Source organism: Mixophyes fleayi, chromosome 9, assembly GCF_038048845.1.
Source record: "Mixophyes fleayi isolate aMixFle1 chromosome 9, aMixFle1.hap1, whole genome shotgun sequence".
Taxonomy (NCBI): Eukaryota; Metazoa; Chordata; class Amphibia; order Anura; family Limnodynastidae; genus Mixophyes; species Mixophyes fleayi.
The window spans coordinates 18,516,130-18,534,544 of record NC_134410.1 but is presented as its reverse complement, the minus strand read 5'-3'; the positions used below and the strand labels follow the sequence as shown (position 1 = coordinate 18,534,544).

General features: G+C 40.9%; 1 protein-coding gene across 2 annotated transcripts; it reads left to right on the top strand.

Moving 5' to 3' along the window:
• Nucleotides 1–153: 153 nt before the first annotated feature.
• LOC142102122 (oocyte zinc finger protein XlCOF7.1-like) lies at nucleotides 154–16,170 on the top strand. Of its 2 annotated transcripts, none has more exons than XM_075186761.1 (6): nucleotides 154–250; nucleotides 2,200–2,316; nucleotides 3,223–3,282; nucleotides 3,582–3,729; nucleotides 10,646–10,762; nucleotides 14,343–16,170. In XM_075186761.1, the coding sequence occupies exons 2-6, from the start codon at nucleotides 2,206–2,208 to the stop codon at nucleotides 14,948–14,950; spliced, it is 1,044 nt and encodes a 347-aa protein (XP_075042862.1). In that variant the 5' UTR covers nucleotides 154–250; nucleotides 2,200–2,205; the 3' UTR covers nucleotides 14,951–16,170. The 2 variants fall into 2 exon arrangements, with proteins under 2 accessions (XP_075042862.1, XP_075042863.1); XM_075186762.1 differs by lacking the exon at nucleotides 154–250 and adding an exon at nucleotides 467–595.
• The last annotated feature ends 2,245 nt before the right edge of the window (nucleotides 16,171–18,415 follow it).

Sequence of the window (18,415 nt, the reverse complement as noted above, 5' to 3'; positions counted from 1 at the left end):
CACTTAATGAATGAAGAGAGACTCAGAACCCGCAGCGCTGATTGGAACGTGCTCTAAAGGGCCGGACTTATGGGTATCAACACAGGAGCTGAAGATCCTATTGGATTGAGCCGCTCTGTGCGCTGATTGGATAATATGCCTGGAACGTCACTTCAATCCCTCTACCTACTACAACTGCCAGCAGCCCTTGCCTCTAAGGTCACGTGACGAGACAGCAGCCAATCAGTGCAGAGACCGTTTCTAAGCCAAGGTAAGAGTCTGGTTATTTATGTGTTTTTGTCTGTAAGACTCTGAAATAAAATGACAACCTCCAGAAATAACACAGAGTGCACTGAGCAATGCACTGTATGAAGCAGGTCACTCTCCAGCTGTTGTAGGACTACAAGACCCAGCATGCCCTGTCAGGACTTGTAAATCCATAACTGCAGAAGCTGAGCTTTGATGTAATGATTCCTTTACTGTCTGTGGTGCTTGTGATTGGCCAGTACCTGCGCATTTATCTTAATTAATGGGCATATAGGGAAATTGCTCAGTATCTAATCATGTATAAATTACCATCTGGTCCTAATATCCGAGGAGGCCTCAGGATTTAAAGGTCTGTCTCTGGCATTTGGGCTCTGTTTCTATAACATTGCATTTAGGTGCAACACAACAGCAGCCAATCAGACACTTGCTTTCATTGCCTAAATTGCAATAGAAGGATAAAAGCTAATTGCTGATTGGCTGATGCAGATATGAATTTCCTTTATGCTCTGATATGTGTAAGTGCTATTAAATGAGCTTTTATGTCTCTATTGTTATTACTGTACAACTGCACAGTACATTTTACAATACTTACATGTCCCCAAATGCCATTAAGCTGGAATACAATATATGTTCATTTATATCATGCTTTTGCATTCCCAATAATGTCAATAAAAGAAGGGGGGGAAAAATGCATTGAACAGTAATCAATTCCATTGAATCAGCCACAAATATATTTTATTTGCTAAAAATAAAAGCTCCCAGAAAGACCTATTTTAAACCTACAGTATCTGGTGTAATAAACTTAACCACATTCCCTGATAGCTTATTGCATAACTTCACTGCGCATTAAAAAAATAAATCGGAAATGTGGTGTAAAGAGGACGACTGTCAGCCTGAGCAGTCATCCTCAGACTGTACTAACTCTTCTCAAGGGAGTCGGAAGTGATCCAGGCTTTGACCTAACAGACGGCTCTTTGGTCTGGTTTAGTCCTCAACATATGTGTATACATTTAAATACGATCCTGACTCTTGGGTAAACTGGCAGGATTGGCCTCTTTGGGGAACCTTTACCTTGTGTATGTGATGTTATTCTCAGAATCTACATTTTTAAAGTCCAATTGTTGCTACTTTCCCCGAAGGATCACATTTTTGGGTGCAGAGAGGGAGCCAGAGATTCACTATTTCATCATCATCATCATCATCATCATTTATTTATATAGCGCCACTAATTCCGCAGCGCTGTACAGAGAACTCATTCACATCAGTCCCTGCCCCATTGGAGCTTACAGTCTAAATTCCCTAATATAGACACACTCACACAAAGACAGACAGGGAGACACTAGGGTCAATTTTTGATTGCAGCCAATTAACCTATCAGTATGTTTTTGGAGTGTGGGAGGAAACCGGAGCACCCGGAGGAAACCCACGCAAACACAGGGAGAACATACAAACTCCACACAGATAAGGCCATGGTTGGGAATCGAACTCATGACCCCAGTGCTGTGAGGCAGAAGTGCTAACCACTAGGCCACTGTGCTGCCCCTATTTAAAAAAATTCCCTATTTAAAAAAATTCCCTCAACTAAGTTTGTAAACAACACTCAATGCTACAAAATATTACCAGCATAAGAAATGTAAACGTTATAGTAATGTTTTTCTTGAACAATGTAGATGGATCCTCGTGTCTTTGGCAGGAACAAATTAATTAATCAAAGATTTCATTATTCTTTAACACGTTTTACTTTATGGCTTGCAGTATCTTTTTATTTACTGAAGGTGGCACTGTGTCACTGGTGGTTTATTACTGAGACATAATCCACTAGTAACCAGTCTCGGCCTTTTTTCTCTGCAGACTGCAAGCCATAAGCCATGATGTCTTAGTCATATTAACCTGCACAGAAGGCTTTACTAACAGAACTTTCACAATGTTCTATTCTCTTGATTGATCTCTTAGGTGGTAATGCTGGAGCATATTGCTTCCTCTGTAATGAAGATGAGTAACACAAAGGAACAGATATCTGAGAAGATCCTGAATCACGCCCTGGAGATCATCTACCTGCTGACAGGAGAGGTGAGAGCGGATATGAGAGGCCGCCCTTTAGGATAGTTATTTATACTGCACAGTTGCTTTTAGTGGCTTTGTATGACATTCCTACAAGTAGTAAATGATTAATTTTATAATTTTACATCCCAGGCATGTTAACCCTGTCACTTCTAGCAGGGATGGGGTTGGAACCTCCTGTCTGTTTCCCCAAGCATCCTGCTTGAATAGTGTGTTAGTTACTACTTGAACTGTATTGCAAAGATACAATCTCAAATCCTAACAGCCACGCGGATTAATTTCAGGATTCAGCAAAATCGTTTAGACATTTGGAGCTTGATTTTAAAATGCAGATTTAGGTCTACATTCCATTTGGCATTCAGCAGAATATTTTTTAAATGTTTCAGTATTCAAGCAAAAAAATGTATTTGGTGCATCTCTAGCCTAACAGAGCTATACAGGTACAAGGGCCTCTGATGCTAGTGTATGGTAAATGTTCTTTTTTTCCTGCCTCAAAAATCTCTCTACCGTGTGCAGACTTGGCACGGACTTCTACACCGCCCCCATATTCCAACATAATGCCTATTGATGTAACAGTTCCTTCTGTACTCCAATTACCACTTTCATAGGCAAACCGAGGAGGGGTTTCCTAGAGCCTGGAAACCCCCCTCCAAGCCTGGGGCACTGTATAATTGAGGTGGCTGGACCCTACTCCCGCTTCACACGGCTCTGCTTGAAAAGGGAGAGCTGCGTGCACCTAACAGTAGTGCAGGCAGCATTGCCCATGTATATTATTCGGATAGGAAGAGTTGGAGAGCAGCCAAGCACTGTCTAAAATTATAGCCACGCCCCCATGCATGCTGGTCACGCCCACTGACGGCGTGGTGTGGAAACCCCCCTCTACAAATCCTGACTTTGTACATTCCTTTCTTGTAGAAATATGTCATTGTCAAGAAGAAATCTCCACACTGCTGTAGTCATACACAATCTGGAGCGGTGAGCATGAATTTTCTTTTTATATAGATTGCACAGCAAATTTTCATTTTATTTATTTATTTTTTTCATTTTTTGGTGTGTGATCAGAAGAATTTGCTATAAACTTGAGGAACCAGACTTTTTTTTATTTTATTTTGTAAACTGTACTAGAAAAATGAAAATTAGATTCTGATTGGTTGGGACAGGTGACAGCACCTTATTCCCCGTACACCAGCTTTCATTAATGTCCCTGTGTCTTCTTGGCATTTCAAGACTTCATTTTAATACTATGCTGTCACATAATCCGTATTGTTTTCTAGGTACCTGTAAAATGCGACGACATTGCTGTGTATTTCTCTATGGAAGAGTGGGACTATATTAAAGGACACAAGCAACAATACCAGGATGTGATCATGGAGACGGACTCTGTCAGCAACACCATGGAGATAAGCAAACATTTAGACCTAGGTAATATGCTGGAGGATGCTTGTGAAAACTGTTCTACAAGTGACACTGTAGAAAGATGGCGTTGCCCGTAGTAGCCGATCAGATTCTACCTGTAATTTTATTACTACAGTTCACAGCAAGAAAACAAACATCTGATTGTTTTCTTTGTTCTTAGAAGTTGACTTTTGGCAGTCACAGCAGCAAATAAGAACATTTCAAGAATTTATTTTTTAAAAAATATATATTTAAAAAGTTACTTTACAAAAACAATCTGACTTAACGTAATGCATTAGCAGTAGACGCTACTTTTGATCCATGTAGTGCAAGATACACTAGTAAGGTCACGTCTGCTTGGCCTGTTTAATGGATCACAGCAATACACGCCACATTGTTAGATGAATCATAATGAGATCTATTTAATGACATAATGCAAGGAGCACTGGCGTGTTGAAGGTTGACAAATCAAACGTCACTGTATCTAATGAAAGCTAATATCTGGTTGCTATGGGTTACAGCACATGTATTGTACTTGGCTCACACTCTTAACCCTTGATGTGCCTCACCACATAGATTCTACGGGGGCACCTCCCCTCTCTACTAACTGACTGTCCCACTATGTGAAGCTCCCAGTGACTATGCAGTGACATTAGCACACAAAGCTGAGAGCTTTCCCGTCTCCCCACTCTCCTGCTACATAATGTATATTTTATTTTCTTTGTAATATTTTTGTTTTATATGTGCACCTGCTGTAATTGGGAGATAGTACTGTCTTCAAAACTTGAAAAGTTAAAGGATCAGCTGCTTCTCTATGTAGTGTATTCAGCTCACCCTTGGGACTTCCACTTACTTTATGGAGAGGCGAAGAAGAGAACAGGAATACATGCTGGGAGACTGGACTTCTGGTTTCATATCCTGCACTGGAGTCTGACAGAGTTCAGAGCAGAACAAGGAACAGACATGTGTCAATGACACTGCTGGCTACCTCAGGCACACCTCTTCACCACTATATTTCCAGTATAGAACAGTGCAGAGGGAATGGATCGGGGTTAACGAGAGACCAAGGGGTAAATGTATTAAGTAGCGGTTTCTGCAAGTCGCCAGATATCGGTAACTTTTCAGGAGACATTTAAAGCAGGAATGGCCTTGAAAACGATTGTCGTTTTAAATTTCCTCTGCAAAGTCATCAATATCCGGCGACTTGCAGAAACCGTTACTTAATACATTTACCCTTTGGTCGCTCATTACACCATATAAAAGCTCACTTTTATTTTAACTTTTTCATTTTTGTTTCTTTAATGTTTTGCAGTCCTTTCATGAACTTTAAAAATAAATTATAATACAGTGCCTAATGTACAGGCTGCATTATTCAGTCAGTCCATAAAATGTTTGGATGCATTGTGCAACTAAATTTCTTGTTGCACATTAGTCCATTTCTAGGTGCATGGTAATAAAAATCTTTGCACCCACAAAAGTGACACATGTAATAAAATCAGTGTTAGGCTAAACCAGGGTTTCCAAAACCCAGTCCTCAGGGCTCCCCAACAGTACATGTTTTCCATATCTCCTTGCTGGAGCACAGGTGCATTCATTACTGACTGACACATTGTAACAGATCCACAGGTGGTCCTAATTATGTCACATGTGATCCAGAAAACCTGCACTGTTGGGGAGCCCTGAGGACTGGGTTTGGGAAACCCTGGGCTAAACTGAGTGGTAATTTCGGAGAACACTTGAAAAGTATAATTTTATGAAAGGTATAATTCTAATGTGCTTGGACATTGATGTGACGTTTACAAGCTTTCCACCATGTGCTGCTGGTAGAACTAGGCACAGATTGTGTGGTGTGACTTTTGTGTAGTTTATCAAATATTCTTTATCACATATCCCCAGTTGTACAGCGCCATGGAATTTGGTGGCGCAATATAAATAAATGCTGATGAGGAGGATAAGGATAACGCTGCATGCCCCTTGTATAATGTTATGTATATATTATATTTGTTGTCTTCATGGGTCTCACCACTGCACTTCTATACACATTGGCCACACTTCCATAAAACACAGGATTACTCATGGAGCTAACACATTGTTGTATATTTACTAAACTGCGGGTTTAGTACATTCTACAAAATGACTAGAATCTGATTGGTTGCTATAGGCAACATATACCTTATTGTGTCAACCTTGTTTGCTTTATTCCACTTTTCACCTATGACACATACACTACTAAATAACACAATTTAAAACCAGCCCTCTTTCCGTTACCTGCACCCCTGCACAAGCTCAGGCATTAGCCCTGGGTCTAAATTGATGCTTTTCAAGCAATGCTTGAGTGGGATCGGCTTGGCTCATCTCGTCATAGCCCAGCTTACATAGGTAATGGGCCGTCAGGACAAAGCTGTCACTTCTTACGTACATAGGGACATCTTTATTCATATACAGGTCATGTACCTATGAATACAATGTCAGAAGCAATCACATTAATTACATCACATTTTTTTTAAATCGAAATACATTGTAAAAGAATAAATGCATGTGCATCTACTTAGTAGTTTATGACTTTAACCATTAACAACAGGTGTGTTTTAGTTCAGACACATGTACACCTATTCAAAACTGGGTATAATCTATATTAGTTATTGAAGCGCATCTGCCTTCATGATAAATCACCTGTTGTTATGGTTATGAGGTGCAACTGCGTTATAAGGGTCAGAGTTTTCATGATATTTGATGGTGGCAACGAGGACCACTGGAGAAGGTAACTCCTATTTCTGCTGATGAGCTACCAGCAGCTGGATTTAATGTTGGCGTGCCTTCCGGTTGCCAGCTTGGTGTCCAATCTGCTGCTACTTCTGTGTTGCCTGCTGCGGATCTTGAAGTTGATGCTGCTGATGAAAGTCTAGAGCCTGGATGGATGCAGGCTCCATCTCTTCAGACCTTGCAATAGGTCTCCTTCCAGAGAAGGCAAAGATGAGGAAGAGCTGAACCACTAATACATGGAGGGGAAGCTGACTTGGACTCTGAGTCCAGTACTGAGAAGCCTGTCTATGTTCTAAACAATGAAATCTACAATAAAAACATATGTAGATAATCATTTTAGTCAAGTATAACTTATTTTATGCATTTGAAGCACTTGATGTGCGAAACGCGTGTGGAACTTGAACCTACTCCGATCAGCTGGGCGTCCACACTCTAGGAATCCTGGCCAACATAGCACAGATAGAGGACTCTAATGTAATGAAAATAATGGTTTTCCTCATAATGTTGTTGCATGAGATCATACCACCATGTAAACTGTATCCTGCACAAAATCAAATGTGTTTGCCTCCATATATGTTCAAGTATGTATTTTGCAAAATTCCATGGTCAGGTATATAAAACGTAGAGTGTAAGTGTATTTTTTTTTTTATTTTTTTTTTGGGGTGTGGGGGGAATAAAAATAAAAGCGTTGTTATTCTTGCATTGTGGTCCAGTGTGAGTTGTATGTTTACATTTTGGAAACAACGTGTTATTTGTTGTATCATGAGGTGCACAATATTAAACACGTCACCTGCCCGTGGTGACGTTTGTACATCCTTTGTTTGTACGCAGTAGTGTTGTTGATTACATATGTAAATACTCAGTGCGTGAATGCATTTTTAATGTAATGTGTCGTTATTGCAATGGTTTTTTTTTGTGTGTTTTTTAATATGTTATACTGTTTATAGTTAGTGTTGGTTTTGTTTTTCCTATTGTCATTTAGATATTTAGGTTGTACTTATTAGAAGTGTGCACCTTTTTAATTGGAGGAATCTGTTTTTAGGTGGTCTCTGACGTGAAAATGTACAACCTGAATGTTCTTGCTAAGTTTCCAGACTTTGTGCTTGACCTTGTGTATATTGCGCCTGTAGGGATGGTATGAGCGGTTTAAGGAGATATTTGGTGATGGATTGTTGCTTGGTAAGTGTTACAAAAAAATGCTAACCTGGATGAATGTAACAAAATGTGCAGTTTGATCTTTTTATGTTGGAGTAAAATAATAATGTTTGTTTGTGAGGGTTTTTTATTTTTTGTGAAACTGTTCAGGCGACACAGGATATCCGATGAAGCCACGGCTTTGACCCCATTTTGTAGGGCCAGGGATAGGGCAGAAGTTTGCTACAACAAAGAGCACACAGACACCCGCAATATGATAAGGTACATTTGCTGCACTCAAAACAACGCTGGCAATGTTTGGACAAGACAGGGGGTGCATTAAAGTACAGCCCTGTGAATGTGTGCCGGATTATCTACTTTGGTTGTATTCTGCTTTGCTACCACAAGGGGGCAAGGGACTGAAATTGCCCAGGGACCTGCAGCCATCAGTGAAAAGATTGCCTTATGAGAAGGAGGGGGATCAAGTTGTAGCTGTGAGACCCCTGCGTCTCAGGTATGTTATATATCTTATTTGCTAAATTTATTTTTACATTTTTAATAAATAAATGGTATAATTAATTTTGTATTTCCAACATAATAAACATACCGTATATACTCGAGTATAAGTCGACCCGAATATAAGCCGAGGCACCTAATTTTACCACAAAAATCTGGGAAAACGTATTGACTCGAGTATAAGCCTGGGGTGGGAAATGCAGCAGCTACTGGTAAATTTCAAAGTACATGCGACAAAAACAATCACAGTAATAGCAATAATGATAGGCAGATAGAGCAGTATAGTGTCATCAATAGTCATCTATAGTGTCATCTATAGCAGTATAGATCATCAATAGTCTGTATGTAGGCAGACAGTTAGCTGTAATGTCTTAATACACAAAGCAGTCACTGGTGGATGTCAGAAGGAAATATGATTATGGATGCTGCTCTTGTTGTCCTCTGTATGGGTACAGCGATATTGTGCAATTACCTTGGTATGGTAGTTAATGAGCTTTAACTGCCATAATCGAGAATGCTGCAGCTCCCAGATCTGGTTTCAGTGTCCTTATGCGCACCTTTGTCCTCTGTTGGCAGTGACATGGTGGAGCGTGTCGACGGTTAACGCGATGTTTAGGGCAGCTATGGATGTGCTCGGGACCACTGTGTGGCTGCTGTAAATCCTGATCATGTGGTGGTATTCCCCTGTGTAAGCGCTGTGCGCTCCGTGTCTGGCTCTGTTGCCGGATGTCCTGCTGCTGCAACCCGCGCATGCGCGGTAACCGGTGCTGGGAGTCCTGGAGCATCACTCGAGTATAAGCCGAGGGGGGGCTTTTTCAGCACAAAAAATGTGCTGAAAAACTCGGCTTATACTCGAGTATATACGGTATATTTATTAATTTGGTATTGATCTACATTCATCCAGAGGGGAAAAAACGTACAGAAATGTAATATACATTATGCTGAGAGTTTGAATTCATGAACCAATGACGCACGTTCCGTAATATGAAGCAGCATATGTAATAGATGCTATATATTTGTAACGTTAAAACCAGTGTGTAAATATGATAAATGTCAAGACATATTAAGAAATAGTTTTGTTAACATAGCCACAGCAACATAAGACTCTTTACTATGTGAACATGACTTAACAAAATGTAACTTATATATTTGTAAATGGTTATTGAACTGCAATTTCGTACCCAAAATAACTGTTGTCATCTCTAAAAAATGTTGATACGTCAACAGTCTTGTACATATTTATTGTAAAATAAAATTTGCAGTGTTGGACCCATTTTGCTTCTTTCTAACACAGGTTGAGCTATATTTTAGCTTATGGGCGTTTACCACTATTTTTTTCTTATTGTCTTGTATGGTTAATTTAATAAAGTGAAGAAACGCAAAGGTTTTAACGTAGGTTTGTGAAATCAATTTGAACCAGATCCAATGTTTTACAACGCTTTTACACATTTACACATGTACTAAAATAAAGACAACAGTCTCCAAATAAATAACTGCAACCCCCCCTTAAAATGGAAATTAAACGTTTTCAACATGTGCATGTCTGCTCTGGTGTATAAGTGTACTGGGGGCTAGCCATTGTAAACACAAATGAATAGTGAGTGCTTGTACTGTGGCGTATGACCAAGATGCACCTTAAACTGTGAACCTGCTAATTTTGTGGCATATTTTTATTCGTGACTCTGCTATTTGTATGGCTGTGCAGATGACCCACAAACCTAGGTGAAGTATGGGGTGGCGAATACAAAGGGCAGAGTATAGCCATGCACCTTGAAGTGGGCTGGGGGGGGACCATCTAGACCAGAGGTGTCCAAGTTTAGTCCTCGAGAGCTATGAACAGTTAATGCCCTTTAGGATTGAACTTGGGACACCTCTGATCTAGACCACCAACAGGCAGCCCCCCAGCCGGCTGCTCCCGATCTGATTAGAGCAGGGGCATCCGACCTTCGCGTCACGTGGCCTCCTCTGCAAAGTGCAGTGAGGTCATGCGGCCTTCCCGGAGGAGGAGGGAGTCACTGTGCACTCCCTCCTTCCTTTACTCCTTGTGGCCCATTTGAACGCTTGAGCGGCCCTCTAGGTCGGTCATGTTGCCCATTACGGATCTAGACTCGCCAGTGCAAAATGGGTGCATTCCTAAATTACCTACACTGTGCATAGGCAGCATTACTCTAGAGAGAACATATAAATAATTAGTAGTAATTTATTTTTCATATATCATTCAGTGACACATATAGATGAATATTAACCCAATTACTCTGCATATTTGCATTCATTAACTTGAGCAGACTCTGCCATTGTACTTTCTTGACCCAGCTGAAATTTTAAATCCACTAAAAAGAGTTCAATGCACCCTTAGTGGGCAGATGACCAAGGGAAATGTTTGCATACTTGCTTGGCCCTTTTTATGCAATACAAAAATCTATAAAATGAGAGAAATACTATTGTAGTTAATAAGACACAGTCTAGACAACATACATGCTTTTTAATAGAAGTAATGTTTCAATATAATATCCCTTTAACTCTCCTTCAGAATTACCAGACCTCCATAATCAAGATTTAGATTGTGTGTCCATTGATGGTAAATTACAATACGAGATGGGAAAAGACAAACATGAACTGAAAGACAATAACCTGGAGACCTCTGCAGGTAAATAACATAATAATTGTCGGTAGCATGCATAAATGTCATAATTAGTAATAATTGGCAACTAGTAATGTCTTAGTTATTAGTATAGAGATATAATGTGTGACACACTAGGAGAATTCACCTAAAGAAGTATGATTAGGATGCCTAAAATCTTCCACTGGGAAGATCTTAAAAGTGCACCAGGCACCATTAATTAATATCAATAAAACTGCCCATGTGTCATGTTTTTGTTACACAAATTATAATAAACAATAATTATAATAAATTGCTGCCTCCACTGTGTGTTAACTTTGAAGACTAATTCTACTTCTTCCTTGAGCAATAGGAGAACAAAGATAGGGGTGCAATGGTGCCCTATGAAAACCCGTACTCTGCATTATAACTCTCCTGTTGCCTTGCTCCTCCATCACCCAAACATTGTGATTTGGACCCTGGATCGTTGGATCTTTATTGCTGTGACCCTTGTACCTTCACTGGTTCTCCAGTGCCAGAGACTGCAGTTTCATGGGCAATGAGAACTAAGCAAGTTCAAACGGGCCTGGACCTCAGAGCAGTCCTTGGTTCGCTTTGTACATCTCCATTTCCATCTTGGAACATGCCTCAATCCAATCTGTCTCTGGCTTTTCTTGCCACTTGGGTGGTAGAGGTAATGTATTGGTGAGCAGAGCAACTCATCGAGGTGTTGCAAAATTGCACAGCTAGAGCAGAAATGATACATATGGCCACACACTCTGAATGCATCTTCCTACTCAGAGGACACAACCCTGGATTCTGTCAGAACAGTCAATGCTATGGTGGTACGCAGAATCCTCTTGCTAACATCCTGGTCAGCTTACAACCCATCACAAAGTACTTGTCTTCCATTCCCTTTTATGGATAGATCTTTATTGGGAAAGGATCATGAAATACAAGGGAACAGTTCTTTCCACAGAATAGGGCTAAGCCAACCAATTTTTAACACAAGTGCAGCTTTTGTCCCTCGGGTGGTAAACCATCCAGGAACAGCTTGCAAAATTTCACATGGGCGCTTCAGGGATCTCAATGCAAAAGTTCTTCTACTCTTTAAAGAGGACATGCGTAAAGTCCTCAGACAGGGAAAGTCTGCCCGACTACCTGCTGAGCTCACCGTGGGGGTGATACCAGATTTCCTTCTCTGAGCACCCCATGAACAGGTTCCCCATGGTCCCAGAGTGCAGGAAGGCCTTTATTTCTGGTGCCCAAAAGGGGCAATTCCTTTTGTTCCATACTGTACCTTAACAAGGCCTCGACAAGTTCCTTCCATCAGATTGGTTCAAGATAGATTATCTTCAGTCGGTAATCCAGGTTTTGCAAGAATGGGGAAAATAGTGATGCAACACTAGGCCTTTTTTTACGACCTCCAACGTAGTGACTGAATAACACAGTGACACGTCATTCTGCAGACTTTTGTGAGCAGAAATAGACAGTGACAGCATGGCATATAGAGCAGAATACAGGCTTACAATGATGTATAAAGTTGGTCTGTTCTTCCCAACGTTCTCTCTTATCTAAAACTAGCAATTGTACAGTTTGGCTATTATTGAACTTTACACAGAATGCTAATTCAGCCACCTTAATGGTGTAACATGCATGACACACCACTTCTCAATAAAAATTAAAATTCAGCACATAAACAGAATTGGCATATTTCCTAAAACAATATAAATTTCTCCTTCACATAAGTTTTAAATACATATTATATAGGGTGTGTAACTGTACATCACAGTATTCCATCTCTACACTTGTGGTCAGCCATTCTGTGGAATTTCAGGCGCTCTACACAGTCCTGGTATACTAGCCTCAGGGTCTTCCTTTGTTGCCAATTCTTATTTGTTAGGGCTCCTTTTTTTTATTCAGAGCTGATGGAGCCGGTCTTTTTGCCCAGGTTGTTTTGGCCATGATTCTTAAGCAGAAGAGTCTCACAGACTCTGTGATTGATACTATATTCCGGACATGAAAAGCTTCTTCCTCTCGCATCTATCACAGAGACTGGGCATCTAAATCTGGCGTGAGGAACGCGTGTGAGAACCACAGATCTTTATTTCCTGTCTACTTCTTTTGGGGGACCTGGAAGAGTGTTTGTCCCTAAATTCTTAAGATTATCCATGTGTCTGCTCTCTGTTTTCTTCCAGCACCAATTGGTGCTTATTCTTCTCTTCAGAGGAGGCCATGTCTGGTCACCCTTTCTCCCAAGAACCTTAACCTCGTTCTGAAGGCTCATTCTAGCTGTTCCCTTTGAGCCCCTTGGTTCAGCTTCCCTACTTGGCTATCACCTATGCTAGGCATGTCCTAGGCATGTCGCCAAGCAGTCAGCGCTCTTTCTCATCCATACCTGTATTTAGTTTTTCATAAAGGCACTTTACATTTGGATGTGGTGCGCTGCCTACCGATGTTCTTCTCCATTTAATCAGAGGAGGTGATGTCTTTGTTGTCTTATTTTTCTTCATAAGAAGGAATAAGACGTCTCCTCTTCTTCCATCCCCTGATGGATTTTCATTGGCAATTCGGAGAGCCTATTCTGCAACAAGAGTACTGCTTGCTCTGTCCACTTGGTCTTTCCCTACAGACTGTTTCCAAGTTCTACAAGGTGGACGTTGCCACATCTGCGGAGGTCCGCTTTAGGAGGAAGATCCCTGGATGTTAATTCATTCTTGGGCCTTCCTCTCTCCTATTCAGGGAGGCCTTCATCATCATCTATTTATATAGCGCCACTAATTCCGCAGCGCTGCACAGACAACTCGCTCACATCAGTCCCTTCCACATTGGAGCTTAGAATCTAAATCCGCTAACACACACACAGACCAAGAGAGACTAAGGGCAATTTGAATAGCAACCAATTCTACCCATATATTTTTTGGAGTGTGGGAGGAAACTGGAGGAAATCCACGCAAACACGGGGAGAACATACAAGCTCCACACAGATAAGGCCATGGGCAGGAATTGAACTCAATACCCCAGTGCTGTGAGGCAGAAGTGCTAACCACTAAGCCACAGTGCTGCCTTGGGACATTACACTGTCTCCTTCCTCTTCTAAAGGAGAAAGAATATTTATTTTTGTACTTCTGGTTAAATCCTTTTCTCACAGGCTAGCAGGAGTGTTCAGATTGTGTTCCCTACTCCTATTGTTCTTGCCTCCTTGCCGGATTAGTAGTAAACTGAGTAGGAGCGGAGGAGTCAGGTAGTAGTGGGGATGCCTACTCTGGAACCCCTGCCCCCATAGATCCTGATTTAAATTGGGCCTCTACATAGGAGGATCAGGCAGAGCCTATGTTGTGCTACTGGTTCACTCAGCTGACGTAATAACATTGGAAAGCTACAGCAAGCTCTATTTCTGCTTTACTCATTCCATTAGGGGTCCCTGGGACAGAGAGGAGGGGGGGTTCCCAGACAAAACTCCTGCTATTGAGGTACAGATAGTGGGTCATTTTTAAAAAGTTGAATTATCTTTTAAAAATGTCAGTTCAGTTTTATGTGTATAATTATTGCATTCATTGACTGATGCTTGCATCTTATTCTCTCCTTTTGACCCCACATTTTTTAATATTGGTTACTTCCTTGCTAGCTATGTCTGCAGCTGAAACTACAAAGTTGAACACAATGGGGGAGCGTCACACTGCAACCCCTTTATTGCACGGGGCAATAAAGGTCGAGATACCAGACGAGATACCAGAAGACCATATGCTAGGAGGCCTCACCAACAATACATCCATATTGGGTAAAGTCAGCTCCCCACTTTACCGATGGGATCAAAACATCTGGAGCATAAGCGAGAGGATTGTGTGTGGCAGCAGCAACCGATCCTACAGTCGCCCAGCCATGAAACCTCCAGGAGGCGGATTATATTCCCAGCAATCTTCATTTCCAGCTCTGAACCCGACACCGATAGAAGAAAAGCCGTTCCGGTGCATTGCGTGCGGACAGCTGTTTAAGTACAAATCCAGTGCAACAAGACATTACACTGTAATACATGGGGTAAAACCTCACCAGTGCAATGAGTGTGGCAGGAGATTTTCCACTAAATTCAAATTTGTTGTGCACAAGTGCAACCCCAGCAAAAACCTCAGGCGTTGTTGGGATGATCAAACAAATATTGTATTGCATGATCCTTCTGATTCATTTAATGTACTAAACAATCAGGACCCCCCTACTTGTGACATTAAACCGTTTTAAGAACAAGCTCTATTATAAACGATTAAACCGAATGAGGGTCCCGTTGTTAAATAGTGAGCTATCGTCATCATTCGTTTTACTGGGTGCGTTGAGAGTAGTGCTTTAGTTGTGGTTGGGAGCAGAACGGAGCTTTTTTAAACATGGGGTCCAATTTGGAGGAATCCGACCACTGAACAAAGATACCGCAGTTTTTTATGTTGGTACTGGAAAGAGTTTAATATTTGTTACTGTGTTTATAATGGATAACTACATTGGTGTCCTATACTTCACACATTGAAGCTGTGTGGTATTATTTGTTTTTAATGAGAATGGCACATTTTTAGCCATTCCTGTATTTAATGGCTGGGTTCTTGCTGGGTTGTATAGTCTACCTGTACTTGTTTTTGCTCATCCGTAACCCGTGTAGTCATTTGATTTTCCTATCTGAGTAACGTCCTTCTACAATGGCAGTGTAGAGGGCAGCAGGTTTATTTAATAACACAGTGAAATAGGCATACATTCGCTGTAAGCTACAGCAGTCAATCCCAGATGTTTCCATAGATGAGTATTCAGCAACTAACAGCTGGGGGGGCACAAGGTACGTGTGGTCCTTATAGGTTCTGTTACTTGCACTTTTGATCAATGTGAGCACAGTGCATTCACAAAGTGTATGCAGTAGTCTGTGATTGGATAGTGATCCAATTTCACTAGCTTGTCTATCCAGGCATATATTGGCCATTGTTAGGGCTGTTAATGCTTCCAAGTTATTAACTAAACCTTTTCTTGTAAATGGGATGTTAGTGTCCCCAATACACATGAGAGAAATTTGTAGGAATATACACCTATAACAACAGGTTAAATTGTATGAGCAGAGGTACACAATTACAGTAGGATGTATTATTTTCTTTAATCTTTCAACTCGTTATTTGCCAGTTATATTAAATAACAGGTGTTTGTTTGTTTAGACCAGTGTTGTGTTTTGTACATTAACGCCTCAATAGGTTTTTTGGGAGAGAAACTGATTTATTTCATTTTATTGTATCATTGCACCAATGGGGAGGTGGAAGAAAGATTGGTTAATTGAAATTTTTTATTTTAATAGTTAATGTTTGAAGAAAATGTTAAGAATGTGGTACTGTGGCCAACTTAACATCGGTTTTTGTAAATGTATAAAAAACTTGTTTAAAGAAAAAAAAAATGTGTTTTTCGTACTATAATATACGATTGTGTCTTAAGGTTAATGGTGTTTCAAGTATAACTTGTCTGATATAAAAGAGCTACTTATAATATTCACAGAATTAGGTAAAGGTTCGCATACTGTGTCAGAGCTGGAGATATTTCCCATTGTGGGCCTGATTCATTAAGGCACGCAAAACGTGTATAGTAAGCGGTTTAAAAAAAAAACCAAACACAATTCGGGCATGTGCACATCTGTATTCAACTAGAAACAGATCGGAAGAAACTTTAATTAATGGACAAAACATTTTTTTCCCAATTAAATACATTTACCATGATGTTATTAATGTCTACTGTACATAAAATACAATTCTGATTGCAAACACATGTTGTAGCATGCACACAAGGCCGTCATCACTATCACTCTGCACTTACACCTGACCTGTAGCTGGTGTAAGTGCTACAACTGAAAAACACAAACCTGAGCGATACACAAAGCTTGAATTAGATGCTGCTACGTGCACTAGATCTTGGTATGCTCTTACTGTACATTGACTGTGCATCTGCCCCTTCCGCCCATGAAATCGGCACCTGTCGTAAGTGTCCTTTTCTGCTCGTAGATGAATTGCATACTCTTGTGTTCACGGGCTTATAGTCCATTTCAGGGCATGCGCAGTGCAATGTAACACAACATATGGCATCGTCATTTGTGCTATTGTTCTTTCATCAGCTCTAGAAGGCTGAGGAGGGTCTGATTACAGTTTCATTTTATAAACTTGCAATAATGTTGGAAGTTGCCCACACCTGCCAGGACTGGTCAGACTGGTGGTCAGCAGTCTGATACACACTGCTGGCTATAGTGCTCCCATACTGTCTGTAGGAGTTTGACTGGGGCGGTACACCTGTCAAACCGTAACGCAGGTGTCCTAAGGCGAGCTCAGGGAGGACAGAAACCTCCCGTGGAGCAGAAGTCGATTCTATTACAATAGGACTCTTGGATTCCAAGAGCCGGGTGGTAAGTAAATACAGCCGGGTGGAGCATTCAGGAAATAGGTGCAGGGGTGAACACTTGCTGGGTACACGCGACAGAAAATTTCTCCAGATGCGATGATATCTTTAGCGATTTTACCAATGGATAATAAAAAAGTACCGATCAGCGTGCCGATTCATGTGTACACACAATAGCTGTCGTCTTCCAACTGCGGGAGAAGAAAAGACCTTGATCTGCTAATAATTGTGTAGAGGAGAAGGGAATAAACTAGCTTTGTTATTTGCTGTAAATCCAAGTTCACACAACTTCAAGGAGCTATGATTGGCTACTGGACTTGGAAAAAGTTAGACTTAAATTAAAATGTTGGTTACTTTTAATTGACATACAAGCAGAGGCAGAAGAATGTATAACCAACTGCTGGTAACGATGACGCTCTGTATTGTATACTGGTCGGATGGGGCTGCTTTGTACAGTTTGTGGTCATATCTCTTTGAAATAGCAATTTTCATAGGCTGTGTAATACTATAGCCACAAGCTGGCAAATCATGGCCATAATTTGGTGAACGTAGGATTTCCATTTATTGCTGTTTAAAATATAGTACACTGTGTCACACAGTCAACGGTTGTAGATTTTTAGGTCTCACCCTTCTGACTTGGTATTAAATCAGAGGAACTGAATACACACACAAGGTCAGCACGGTGGCTTAATGGTTAGCACTTCTGCCTCACATCACTGGGGTCATGAGTTCGATTCCCGACCATGGTCTTATCTGTGTGGCGTTTGGATGTTCTCTCCGTGTTTGCGTGGGTTTCCTCCGGGTGCTCCGGTTTCCTCCCACACTCCAAAAAAAACATACTGGTAGGTTAATTGGCTGCTATCAAATTGACCCTAGTCTCTCTGTCTGTATATGTTAGGGAATTTAGACTGTAAGCTCCAATGGGGCAGGGACTATCGTGAGTGTGTTCTCTGTACAGCGCTGCAGAATTAGTAGTACTATATAAATAGCTGATTATGATGAAGGTTGAGAGTAATTATACAAAGTCTCTTCAGCAATGAAAGATCACACAAGGACATCTGACAAGTGCTTATATAGACATTAAAGGTTCTGATGAGGCTGGTCAATGACTGTATTGCTCTACCACTGGTAGTAAAGGGCTCATGTGGGGAATTCACCCATATAATACATTACCTTTGTCAACACTACATTTACCCAGTCATGTCACACTCCACACTTCCACCAACCTTATGCTATTTCATCACATAGGGAGCATTTGTGACACAGCCGCCCAATGGCTATATAAGTGGAAGGAGCTGGCCA

Coding starts and splice junctions, on each gene's coding strand:
- LOC142102122 (XM_075186761.1), top strand. CDS start 2,206: ATGCTGGAGCATATTGCTTCCTCTGTAATGAAGATGAGTAACACAAAG. Junction 2,317..3,222: donor TCTACCTGCTGACAGGAGAG/GTGAGAGCGGAT, acceptor CCTTTCTTGTAG/AAATATGTCATTGTCAAGAA. Junction 3,730..10,645: donor AAGCAAACATTTAGACCTAG/GTAATATGCTGG, acceptor ACTCTCCTTCAG/AATTACCAGACCTCCATAAT.